Source organism: Podarcis vaucheri (genome assembly GCF_965113315.1).
Source record: "Podarcis vaucheri genome assembly, chromosome: 8".
Lineage (NCBI taxonomy): Eukaryota > Metazoa > Chordata > Lepidosauria > Squamata > Lacertidae > Podarcis > Podarcis vaucheri.
This window is the reverse complement of record NC_138766.1, coordinates 4,925,790-4,938,361: the sequence shown is the minus strand read 5'-3', so window position 1 is coordinate 4,938,361 and position 12,572 is coordinate 4,925,790. Positions and strand designations below refer to the sequence as shown.

The 12,572-nt window shown below is 42.8% G+C and overlaps 1 protein-coding gene across 1 annotated transcript in view; it reads left to right on the top strand.

The window, feature by feature from the left end:
* The window catches only part of SORCS2 (sortilin related VPS10 domain containing receptor 2), a gene marked incomplete at its 5' end in the record, with an annotated part of 143,908 nt that overhangs the window by 86,001 nt on the left and 45,335 nt on the right, over positions 1–12,572 (top strand). The window contains 3 exons of the mRNA XM_082234236.1: positions 3,177–3,279; positions 9,362–9,438; positions 9,979–10,070. Of these exons, the coding sequence (XP_082090362.1) occupies positions 3,177–3,279; positions 9,362–9,438; positions 9,979–10,070 (272 nt within the window). The remainder of the gene's footprint in view (positions 1–3,176; positions 3,280–9,361; positions 9,439–9,978; positions 10,071–12,572) is intronic.

Here is a 12,572-nt window from a genome sequence, read left to right as displayed (position 1 = left end):
TACAGCTGCTGTCATGCCTGATCTTATGGGGCTGTTAGGGCAGCCTCCCCTTCTGTTTTTCCTTTCGGATTTTTTGTACTTGTGTGTACCTTGGGATTATCCTAAATCTGCCACTCTTGGTGCAATTTAGCTACATAAATATAAACACAGGAATTATTAGTACAGTCGTACCTCTGCTTACGTATCCCTCTGGATATGTAAACTTTGGGTTGTGAAAACGGCAAACCCAGAAGTTTATACTTCCGGGTTTTGCCGCATGCGCAGAAGCACGCCTCCGGTTACAGACTTTTCGGGATACGGCCAAGCCTCCAGAACGGATCCTGTCCGTAACCAGAGGTACCACTGTATATAGATAGAGTTATAATGTTGCAACACTATAGTGCAATATCATTATAACTTAATGTTATAGCACTATAATTTTTAAAAGCAATTAGAATGATAGGATTATAGTCCTATAACACTCTTTCACTTTAAGTAACAAGTATAGCTAGAGAAGCATTCTAGCTCTGATTAAAATATTGATTAAGGTAGACAAATAAAGGGACAATAAAATGCCAGTCACTGCATATATTATAATGAAGGTGTGCTGAACTGTGATGTGTTCATCTGCCCCAAACCTCACTGCCTATTTCAAATCTCATGCTTTAAAAAAAAAAAAAGGAGACAGTGTAGTCCTAAGGGCATGTACGTCAATGAGAATTGCACTGTTCTTCCATTCTTCAAAAAAAAGTGGACTTTCTATGGTCTGACAAAAGGCAGAAGAAAGGAACAGAATTGGCACAGGAAAAATACTGGGTGCCAATGATTGGATAACACTGTTGTGTGGATGTCCCATAAAAAGTGAGTGACTGAAGCATGGCAATTCCAAAGTTAATGTCTAGTGTGGAAGCACCCAAGAACAGGGGTAGCTGTGTGGAGGACATAGAATAGGAAAACCTGATGAGGTGTCTAACCAGGAGAAAGAGAAACTTGGAGTTAGGGAACCGAGATGGGACTGCTGGAGGACAAGGGGAGAGAGTAGTGAAGTAAAAGCAAGAATCAGAAGGGAAGGAAGGTAGGAAGAAAAGGCAAGAGCGTTGGGGGGGGGGGAGAGGCAGGTTGCTGAGGAGATACTGGGCCAAGGATAAGAGCAAGAGGGAAATTTATCCTGTCCTTAGGGCAAGGCCATTGACCTTATTGCCATTGACAGTAGAGGTGGCGGGGGCGGGGTGTGTCTAAATGCTGAACAGGCAGGGAGCATGAGTCATGCTAAAATGCTTAAGGACCTTAGAACACACAGAGGCAATGCACAGGAAGAAGTAGGAACTTGTGGAAATGGAGGGTAGGGGCAGCATAGGAGCGAAGAAAGAGTGGCAAAAGAGGAAGTTGTTTGAAACTCAGCCTCAAGAGAGCCCAGGTCCAGGAGAGGCTGTGAGCGGCTGTTTTGTGGGTTAGGGAGCCAAAAGGGGGTGAAGTACCCTAAAGCAGCTTCTGATCCCCCCCCCCACCTAATTTGCACGTTCTGAAACAATCCATTGAAATGCAGTCATCCTTTGAAATTCACGCTTTTGCAATTGATATTTTGCAATGCCATTCTCCAACCAAGTAGTGTGTATAATAATAATAATAATAATAATAATAATAATAATAATAATTATTATTATTATTTAAACCCTGCCCATCTGGCTGAGTTTCCCCCAATCGAGTGTTAAAAACAATACAGCATTTAAAATGTATTTACTGGGGGTAAAGTGTGCATATAAATGCATATATTAGTGAGAATAGTGTATGCACTGTTTTGGGGGGAAATTGCATACAGATATGTATCTGTTAGAAGAGATTCTCTGATGAATTTTAATGAGAACCTTTTTTAAAAAAGAGTTGTGAAAATCACAGACTGCTGCAGAAATGTGGAGAACTGAACTTAATGTTGGGAAAATGTGAAACTGAGAAAAAATGAGTTTGACAGATCATATCTGGGCTCATCCACAATTCCTTTTGACCAATTGCTTTCCCCCCGGGAAAACCAATCTTTAGCTCTCAGCTGGAACAAACTACAAGTTTTCTCCGGATTGATGTTTGCTCCGATTTAGAGTGGGTTTCCCTTGGGAAAGGAGCAGGGCAAGGGGAAAGCTGCTGGGACCCAAACTTTCTAGACACAGGACAATCGGAAGTGTAGCTGACCCCTCTCTTAATACATTGTGAAGTCCCAGATCTAAGCTTGAAGAGACTCCAGTGAATTACTGAGAGGGTGATTCTTTGGACAGTGATTCTTTGTTGAAAAAAATGCAGAAAGTATTTTTTTGTCAGATCCTCTAATCATCAACTGTGGATCTGTGGAAATGTAATGTTTCTATTACAGATTTTGATTATTATTGCTTTTTATTTCCATTGATGCACCCTTAGGGTGAAGAGCAGGATAGAAATATCAATGATAAATAAATTGTGAATAAGAAGAAGCATAGTTTACAACTGATGACCACACATTATCATCTTTGGAAAAATGTGATTGGTTAACCCTTGCATTTTATTTTTATTTTTTTGGAAGCAGAAGGGTGTGAGTAACAGGGATATTACCTTTGATTTTGCAATGAATCTTCTTTATTTACTTGTAATAATCACAGTCACTTCCAAGCCTGGAGGAAGAAATTAGATACAGTAGAAAACCACGGGGTTGTCTGATATATATGGGAGATATGTCTTACTCCAGTGCAGAAAGAAGTATAAATGGAATTACCCTGAACTAGGAGAATTCTCTTTAAAATATATTTCTCAAAGTGACTATGGTGACTATGTAAAACATCCCTGTGACAACACATTTTTGCTGGTTAGTTAGTTGATTGTGTCTTGATGTTTTTTCCTGCTACAATTTCAATCTGATTAAGCAAAGGATGGGTGACTTTTTCAAAGACCACCAAAATCTAACAGTGCTAATGCTCTTAGTATTATCTCAGTACAGCAGGGTCTGCTTCACTGTGCTGTTGGCATTAATGCACATTACATCAGCACAGGAGCAGTAGTCAAAGCAGAAATAGTAGCTGTACTAATAGGTGTGTCTTCATGAAATAATTACCCTTGTCTCTCCAGAGAGAGCTATCATTACATACCATTTACCCATAGTGTGTGGCTGTTTCAAAAATTAGAGGCATTCCTGCCATTCTGCTAAAAACAAAGACTTTTCTTTGTTATCTTTATAGCCTGATTGCCACCTTCACCTCCATCTCCGCTGGCCAGACAATCCATATGTGTCAGGAATGGTTCATACCAAGGATACAGCGCCAGGACTCATAATGGGGGCAGGTAAAAAAAGAGAGTGCACTTTGTGTTTGGTGTTCATTGATCAAAAAGTTACATAATATTATATGACATTTAACCAATTCTCCATTGCATATTATCTATCCATATAAAGCAGTTAACTTACTTCATGTGTGCCTGGTTATTTTCATTGTGCTTGAAGAATAAAGCAGCACAGAAATGACCAAGGATGGGGCTCTCTCCTCTGTCTTGCTTTTACCTTGCTGTACCTGTTGATGCCATCACCACAGATGCCACCATAGGCGCCGACTCCATGGGGCTTGAGGGGGCTTGAGCCCCCTCAAAAAAATTTTTGGGGGGGCTCAGCCCCCCCAATAATCTCGGGCGCCCTTGCTGCCGTCCCCCGCCTCCTCCCCACCTGCTCCCTCCCCAGCCAGCCAGCCAGCCGCGCGCCCTAGCTGGAGAGCCCCGGCCGTCCCCCGCGAGAACAGGGGAATCCCCGGGGGCGGGGGCTTCTGCCTCTAGCCCCAGGTTTCCCGCATATCAGCTGTTCCGGAGCTGATTAATAGGCAGCAGCACGCTCTCCCCTATTCGCTCACGAGGGGGTGGCGCCACTTCATTTGCATATTCATGAGCTTATTTGCATATTCATGAGCTTATTTACATTTCACGAGCTTTCCCGGCCCCCCCAATATTTTTTATAAGTCCGCGTCCCTGGATGCCACACCCTTGGTGGAGAGGAAAATGCAGTGTATCTCATTCTTTTTATTCCTGACAAGGGAAAGAAGAGGCAGTGGCAGCAACAAGCACTTGGTAGGAGGAAGGTGGGAGCCACTGGGTGCTGTGTGGAGTGTTGTGTTCCCCTCTTTCTCCAGGCAAGTTGAGCACCAAGCGCACTGCACCCAGGAGGAGAGAGAGAGCCCAGGGGAAAGCCACATGACGCTGTGCAGTTCACAGACCCACAGCCCTTGCACTCTTGCCCTGAGTGCAGAACATCCAGTGGGAGCAAGAGAAACAATCCCACGAGCAGAAGGGGAGATGGGACAGTGGGGTGAAAGCGGGGGTGGGAGGCAGAAGCTGGGGGTGAAGGACTGAATCTGTCTGTTCCTCCTCTTCCTCTTCACTACTGTAGTTCACGTATGAAATAACTGAAGTTTGAAGACAGACCGAGATATTGTGGAACATAATTAACCAAGTGCATGCAAATGCTTTTTGCCATGATAAATTTATCCATGTTAAATTTCTGCTGCCCTAGCTTGGTGTAAGGTGATTCAGCTCCGTCTGAACAAACAACCTGGCTCTTTCCCTTAGTGCTCCACGCCTGGAGTAACTGATTGCAGACACTTTCCCAAGGCCCTGCCACTGTAGTGTTGCTTGCAAGGGGTGAACCAAAAGCGCCATTGATACAACATCAGAATCATCAGAGCCACTGGGAAAAAATATTTGCCTATTCAGTGCACTACCTTTTTCTTGCCCTCTCTCTCAGTTGACTTCATTTCCCTTCAGTGATAGCACATTGCCAAATATTATTGGCTATGTTCTGTAGTGTAGTGATGTCAACCTGGTCCTGCTAAGCTTGGATCACACATGTGACTAAACCAGGAAAGAGACTGTAGCAACCACCTGGAGAAAAACAGGGAACCCCCGCAACGCCAAACAGGGTTAAAAATTATATTCTCACGATGGAAGTGTTTTCCACATAATTTTTCCAATCCCCCTTTCCTCTCAGTAAAAAAATTTAAATGAATGAATATTGAATGCAAATCTGTTCATTATTAATTACTTTGAAAGTGACTGAAGCTGCACTGTATGAATTAAAAGGAAAAAAAGAAACAAGTTAGCCTACAATTAAAAAACAAGACACAAAAGGCAAAGCCCTTTTGAGGTCACAGGGAGCCCTGGACTTATCTACACTTCCTCTTCTCTTGCTGCTTTCCCCTAGGGAAAACCACTCTTTAGTGTTCAGTTGGAGCAAACAGCACTTCAGGTTTCCCCTGGATTGCCATTTGTTCAGATCTTTTGCTAAAGAGCAGGTATTCCCGTGGAACCACTGGGACCCTTGCTTTCTAGGAACGGATCAAACAGAAGTGTGGATGAGCTCTTTCCCTGATGATGATGATGATGATAATGATAATGATAACTTTATTTTTTATTATATACCTCCCATCTGACTGGGTTCCCCCAGCCTCTCTGAGCACTGCCTTCAGATGTCTTCTAAAAGTCAGGTAGTTGTTTATTTCCTTGACATCTGATAGGAGGGTATTCCGCAGAGCACCACATATAGCATTTTAATGCAGAATGAGTATAATCACTTTATACAGCAGGTGAGAGTAATAATCTTTTTGAATGCTCCCTGGACCCAAATTAATTACTTTTCTTTTAAGTAGGAGTATCAAAACCTAGCATATCAGAAGGCATAGCCCTCTCTTTAATATGCCTGAGTTTGTTCTGTGGGAGCATTCAAAGTCGTCTGGAGCAGTATTGTGCAGAATTCTAGCACCTCATTCTCTCCTCAGATTTTGCACAAAATAATTCTTAGAACCAGTTGAGGCCTTACATCCGTGTGCAGGGAGATTGGGAACAGACCTTTGGCTCAAGACCTCCCTCACCTGACCTCATGGCACATAGAAGGGAAGGTCCTGCAACTGGAGAATATTCCATGCATTTGTGCCCTGGATCTTTCTTTACTTTGCTTCTTGGACTGGCTTGCAGTGTTTTTTTTTATGTTCCTGGTCTTACAAAACTTAGAGGCATGTGTGTGATCAAGGCCAGAACACAATAAGTGTAGGACCATTGTCAAAGTGTAGGATGAAGATGCAAGCTCAGCGACTGATCAGAAAACATCAACTTTTGTGTTGATGCTTGTGGTAAATTGTGCCGCCCAGCAAGAGACAACTAGTGGCTTCCTGTTAGTCATATGTATTGTTTTATACCAGTTCGAGGAGCAAACTAGAATTTAAAATGTAGTTCTTACTACTGAAGTGAAATGGGGTGTCTCTCATATCTGGAAAGTTACTTTTGAAGGCGTCGAGAGAGAGAGGCAGCGGCCTATATACACACTGCAAAAAGCCTTCTGTTCTCTGGTAGTCAGAAGAGACAGCCAGAGGCTGTGCAATTAAAGTTCTGGGTCTGACCAATAGGAAGTCACTTTGGAGGAGACAGTCAACATAGGCATCAAGACAGAAGATGAAACAGCAAAAATATATTGAATTGTATTTCAGAAAGTGGATTTTTACAAGCACTGAAAGAAAGTAAACCCCTGTTGAATGAAGTGCTTCATTTTTGAAGTGTGATACCAGCGACACACACTAGTGAGGGGAAAGAATGGCAGAAAACTAAACTGGCCGCATAGGAATCTTCAGAATTATATGAAAACTTACTGTTTGTTTGTATAGACTTACTGTCTATAGAATAAATTTCAAGGAAGTGGACACTGATGTAGCACAAGCTTGCCAGAACAGAATCGGAAAGTAAAGGCAGAGGGTGGCTTGTTAGAAACAGGCGGAAGCCAACGCAGTACAGTGGGACCATTGTTCAGCTTGGAAGAAGAGACTCGGGGCAAGCCTGAATTACTGAGACTGCTCAACTTCTGACTTCACAAAGAAGGAAAGTTGCGACATGATACTTAGCCACATTGATCCAAACAATGATGAGGCCAACCAAAAGCATGCTCATGGATACATTGTTAATCGCAAATTAATTCAGATGAGCAGGACCTGGTAAGTGTCCAGGCCGGGTGAGCTTTCCCAGTTTCTTTGCTGTCATAGCAGAACTCCTGGGAAACCAGTTTCCTCCTAGAAGACTGGAGAAAAACTAATTTTGTCCTTGATCTTAATTAGGCTGGGCATTCTTTTCAGAATGAATTAACAGTTAAATCAAATGGGATTCATTCAGTTCAATTTTAATTCGTTCAAAAAGAACACACAGAGTATCAAAAGAATGTGAATGAAAATGGTTCTTGTTACTCACATTTGTATCTATTTGCTCTAAATTGGTACCATTCAGAGTTGGGGGCTTACCTTCAGGAGTGGCAATGGTGGCAGTGAGCTAACCTCAGAGACCCATCCTAATAGCTGCTATTCTCCTTCACCCTTAAGAAATGCTCTGAATTTTACATTGTCTTGGGGCATTCCAGTGAAAAAATGTTGTCTGCTATTTTAAATAACACAGCATCTCGGGGGGGGGGGGAGATGGGGTAACCCCCAGAAGGACCAAAGTAAAACTCTCTGGCCATCTGAAAACTAAAATTAAGGGAAATAATGAAATGAAAGTTCAGTATTTTTTTTAAAAGGGCACCTCTGTAAGAAATGCACATCACTTGCATTAGTTGCAAATAGAAAAAGGATGACTAAGGAAATTTCCATTCCTGGAAAGGTCCCAGAGGAAATAACAAAAAAGCTCATTAAACTAGATTAAATATAGCAATTAATAGTGGTGAGTGTGGTTTTATACAAAGTTGCCACACAGCCCAGTCCTAGTCAGGTTTACTCAGTTTAATCAGAATTGCATCCTGCTATGTTCCATAACAAAATTGGGGTGAATTTGTAGAGTGCATTCCAGGATTGGGGTGCTGTGTTTGGGAGGGGCTCAGCCTATTTGATAACTAATTCTGGCCGCCCTTCGTCTTCCATGCTGAGTCTGAACACTGTGGCCCTGTTTTCATTCTGCAATTATTTTATTTAACAAAATGTTGATTGAAATGAAACCTCTGAACGATTTACAATAAATATTTTAAAAGTATCCGTAAAACAACAACAACAAAACAGCAACAAAGTGATCAAGGGGGTGGAGCAACTCCCCTATGAAGAAGGGTTGCAGTGCTTGGGACTTTTTAGTTTAGAGAAAGGGCAAGTGAGAGGTGACATGGTACAAGTTTATAAAATTATGCATTGCATAACACTAGAACTCACGGGCATCCAGTGAAGTTGAATGTTGGAAGATTTAGGACAGGTAAAAGAAAGTACTTCCTTGCGTAGGGCATAGTCAGACTTTGGATCTTGCTCCCCCAGAGGCAGTGACAGCCACCAACTTAGATGGCTTTAAAAGAGAATTAGGCTGTCGTGGTCTTGGGCTTCCAGCCACGGCAGAGCTTAGTGGAGGGAGAAGCCAGCCAGCCAGCCAAGTCTCAGTGGGGTCCTTGCCTGAAGGCAGAGTCTGTATACAAGGTCCAGTCCAGTCCTAAGGTCAGGAGTATCACATAGTCAGATGGTCTGGGAGTCAAGAAAGCCGAGGGTCCAAGGTCACGAGAAGTAAGAAGCAGCAAGGTCTGGTCAGGAACGATGAATGTCCCCAGCCTCCACAGCAGAGACACAGTTCCTCTCTGTGTTTCCGTTCTTCAGGCTGCTGCTCAGCAGGTGAAGCAGACTCTTGACCCATGGCAGACAAATTCATGGAGGAGGGGGCTATCCACAGTTAACAGTGGGTGGAAACCACTGGAGGAGAGAGGGTAATCCAGCAGGCTATTTTTATGTTCTTACGTTCTCATAAAGTACTTCTCTACACCAGACAGTGTATGGGGTGTAACAGAGAGGAATATGCACATATGTGGAACCAGGCATGCTTAATCAACATAAGTGATTAAAATGATTTTTTATGTGTTGGAAGCCACCCAGTGTCTGGGGCAACCCAGCCAGATGGGCGGGGTATAAATATTATTATTGCTATTGCTATTAAAATGACATATGCAATTTTTTAAGAGGCTCTCATACGAGGAGAGGGAATAGTTAATGCAACTTAGCATTGAGGCTATGCCAAGAAGGGATTACTTTAACACGAGAGAGAATAAGGGCAGCTCTCTGCAGCCAAAGTTGAGCAAGCCCCTGGCAGAGGAAAGAAGATATTCTGCTTTGAGACAGAACTTGGACCACTAGTCATTCCATTTCAGTCATGCACTTAAATGGTCTGGTAATTGTAAAGTCTTTAAATGTAATTCTTCAGAACTGCCTGACTCATTATGGGTGTTGGGGTTGCTGTTGGGAACCTGGAAGACATAGACAGCCTTTCACAGCTTTTGTGAGGCTAATTCTCATCATAAGATGAAAGCCCCTTGCTTGTGGGGTAGATGGGTTCTTGTGTTTCGGAACAAATAACCACGAGTAACCCTTGCCTATTTTGCCTTTGTTCCCAGGCAATCTGGGTGCCCAGCTTGTTGAATATAAAGAAGAAATGTATATAACATCTGACTGTGGCAAAACCTGGAGACAAGTAAGGAAAATGAATCTGTTATGTTGTGTAGATTGCTATCTCCATTTCCTTAACTGGCTCAGGCGTCTCTTCTCATATTATTGCTGTAGAGCTCCCCTAGTCAGACTAATACTGCTATCCCATCCACTCTTCCTTGGGGGATTGCTTCTGGTAAAGTTGGAATATAAAGTGACCAGTGCAAACATTTGCCTCATGCAATTCACCCTACCTCAATCTGCTCTGAAAGATTGGGAGAGCCTCACAGAGCTGTGAGCTGGGGAACAATAGGGGAGATTGTTCCGAATAGAATGCTTGCTCTGATGGAATAAGCACCATAGACACAGAATTCCACCCCATATATTCAAATATTTCTTATGTATTTAAACATGTCTAGCACAATATACAGTCAGTTCAAGGAAATGTGTAACCTTTTCAGTGTTTTAAGGACTGGTCTACACATTTCATTAATAATTAAATATATAGCATGGGATACTTTAGTAATACATTCCCCACCCCAGCCCAAAGCATGGTCATTTATTGGGTTTCCCCCCTGCTTTCTAGGTCTTTGAAGAGGAGCATCACATCTTGTATCTGGATCATGGTGGAGTGATTGTGGCCATCAAAGACACCTCTATTCCACTGAAAATACTCAAGTAATTCTACAGTAAACTTCCATTTTCAGGAACAAGTCTATTCCATTGGTTGATATGAGTTTTCCCCTCCAAGAATTTACTAATCTAATATTTGCTCTGCAAAGATGATGGTTTGGTTATATTGATGCAGTAATAAACACCGGACCTCTCTGAATGATACAAAGATCATTCATAGATGGGGCAGGCTTTTTGTTGAGCTTGCTTCCTCTGGGTTATCAGAGTCTGTTGCAGACAGAGGCAGGATGCTGACTGGGCAGTGCTTTGATCCCAGTGAAACCTCCTTTAGGTAAGATATGAACTCTACTCACTGAGATGATCATCACACTTTTTGTAGGATACCCAGCCACATGTACAAACATACATGCATGCTGCACAGACCGTATTGTGAAGTTGAGTAACTGAGGGATGGGACATCACTACCATCCTACTCCCCTTCTATAAATATTCATTGTAGGCATGAGGATCACCTGAATAGTGTTACAGTGGGTAGGGGTTAAGACTGTGAAGGACTGTTCCCCAAGTTAAAGCAGCTAAGTCATGTTTCTGTACAGTGCTTGCTTTGTTTTCTTGTGTTGATGGCAATATTTCCTTGAGTCATTCAAACTTTTTAAAATTAATTATTCCTTGAGTTATATGTTTGTGTCTGGTGTGGCGTGAGAAAACTTTGTTTCATCCTGGACTGGATTGCCTGGGTCAAGCTGCATAGGGTTGGCGCATGGGGGACCTTGGAATAGGCTGCAGATTTGGATGAGCACTGGAGACTCCTTTGCAGCCCTGTGCTCCTATATTTAGTGTAGAGCCCTATACCAAGCTTTTGAGTTAGGCAGGATTCCAGAACGTACTAATTCTTCATGAATTCTGTTTTTTAAAGGTGGGGATGAAAGAGAATCTACTGAGAGATACTAGAGAATGCAAGGTCTGAGTACACTCTGGGAGCCAAAAGAGACATTGCACTAAATCACTTGCTGCTGCATCTTTCAAAAAAACTATAACAGGTGCACAGTGTGATTGTCATCAGAACTGTATCACAATGAAAATCTCTCTCCCCTGTAGCAGTTGTTAGCTCCATGAGGAAAACTCCCTTGCGCCTTAATAGAAGTTTCTCTCTCTGGACTTATCAGCAGCTGTGGAGAGTGGTATGTGAGATGGTACAGTTTCTGTCTACACTGTTCAGTTAGCCCCTCTCCCCAAGCCACAGTCCCAATGAAAACGGCTCCCACACCTGCCCTTAATTGATGTTTTTTAAACGGCATACCGTCTAGTTTAGTGTCCTCTCTAGCAAGGCCCTTAAACTGTGGGTGGGGTTCCCCCCCCACCCTCCTGCAGCTTCAGCCAGTGCATAAACCTGGGATTCTCCAGAATACTATAGGACTTGGAAAAATATAGAGCTTATCCACGCTTACCTTTCCTCTGCTCTCTCCAGTCCCTGTGAAAATCTGCTCTTTAAAGCTCAATCAGAGCAAACAGCAGTCTGCAGAAAACCCGAACTGATGTTTGCTCTGGTTAAGCACTATAGTGTGGGTTTTTGTGGGGAAAGCTTGGAGGCAAGAAAAAACCACATTTGAACATGGAGCTTTTAAATGCGGACCTGTGCCTGGAAAGAACAGAGCAAAAGGTAAGTGTGGATAAGAACATATATGAGAAAATTTGCAGACTCTGGACTAATATAAAATCCACCATGTTGGATTACTGGAGGAGAGGTGCTAACACCAACTTTTAAATTGCAGCTTATAGTGTAATCCTTCCATAGACATCTGTCTAGAGCAGCCTTTGTGGTTGACGTCCATGCCTGGCACTCTGAATGGTGTTAAAAATGTAAGGTAAATTAACAAATGCTAGGGTTTTGGTTATTGGTGATATGAAAGGAGAATACAAGTTGCAAAGGAATTTCTTGGTTGGCTTATGCAACCTGGCTGGCTTAGTGAAGAACAAACCTAACATGACAAAAAGTGTTGATGGGCCATTGAGGAGAAGAATCCTTTAGCCTGCAGGGGTGAGATGTTGATGGGGTGAATGTTTGAGGGGACAGGAAAATGAAGTTTTCAAGCAAGGGGTTGCTGGGAGAGAGAAGGAGGGAGGATGGTGGAGATCCATCTTGGAGAGGGAGCCGAAAGGTTGCCTGCACTGCTGTGGGTCATGCTATGAGATCTGGACTTCCTCCATGCAGCCTGAAGGTGTAAATAGGTGGAAAAACATATTTCTTAAAGCACAACAGTCTCAGCCATCTCTTCTATTTTCCAAAGGAACACAGAGAGAGGGGCAGGCACCTGACTTTTGTAACAATATGGACATCTTCATCATATGTGAAGCTGAACTTCCACAGCAGGTTACCAGAGTAGATGTTATAATACTGGAAGAAATATTTACAGTGGTGCCTCGCAAGACGAAAAGAATCCGTTCTGCGAGTCTCTTCGTCTTGCGGTTTTTTCGTCTTGCGAAGCAAGCCCATTAGCAGATTAGCGCTATTAGTGGATTAGCGGGCTTAGCGGATCAGCTGATAAG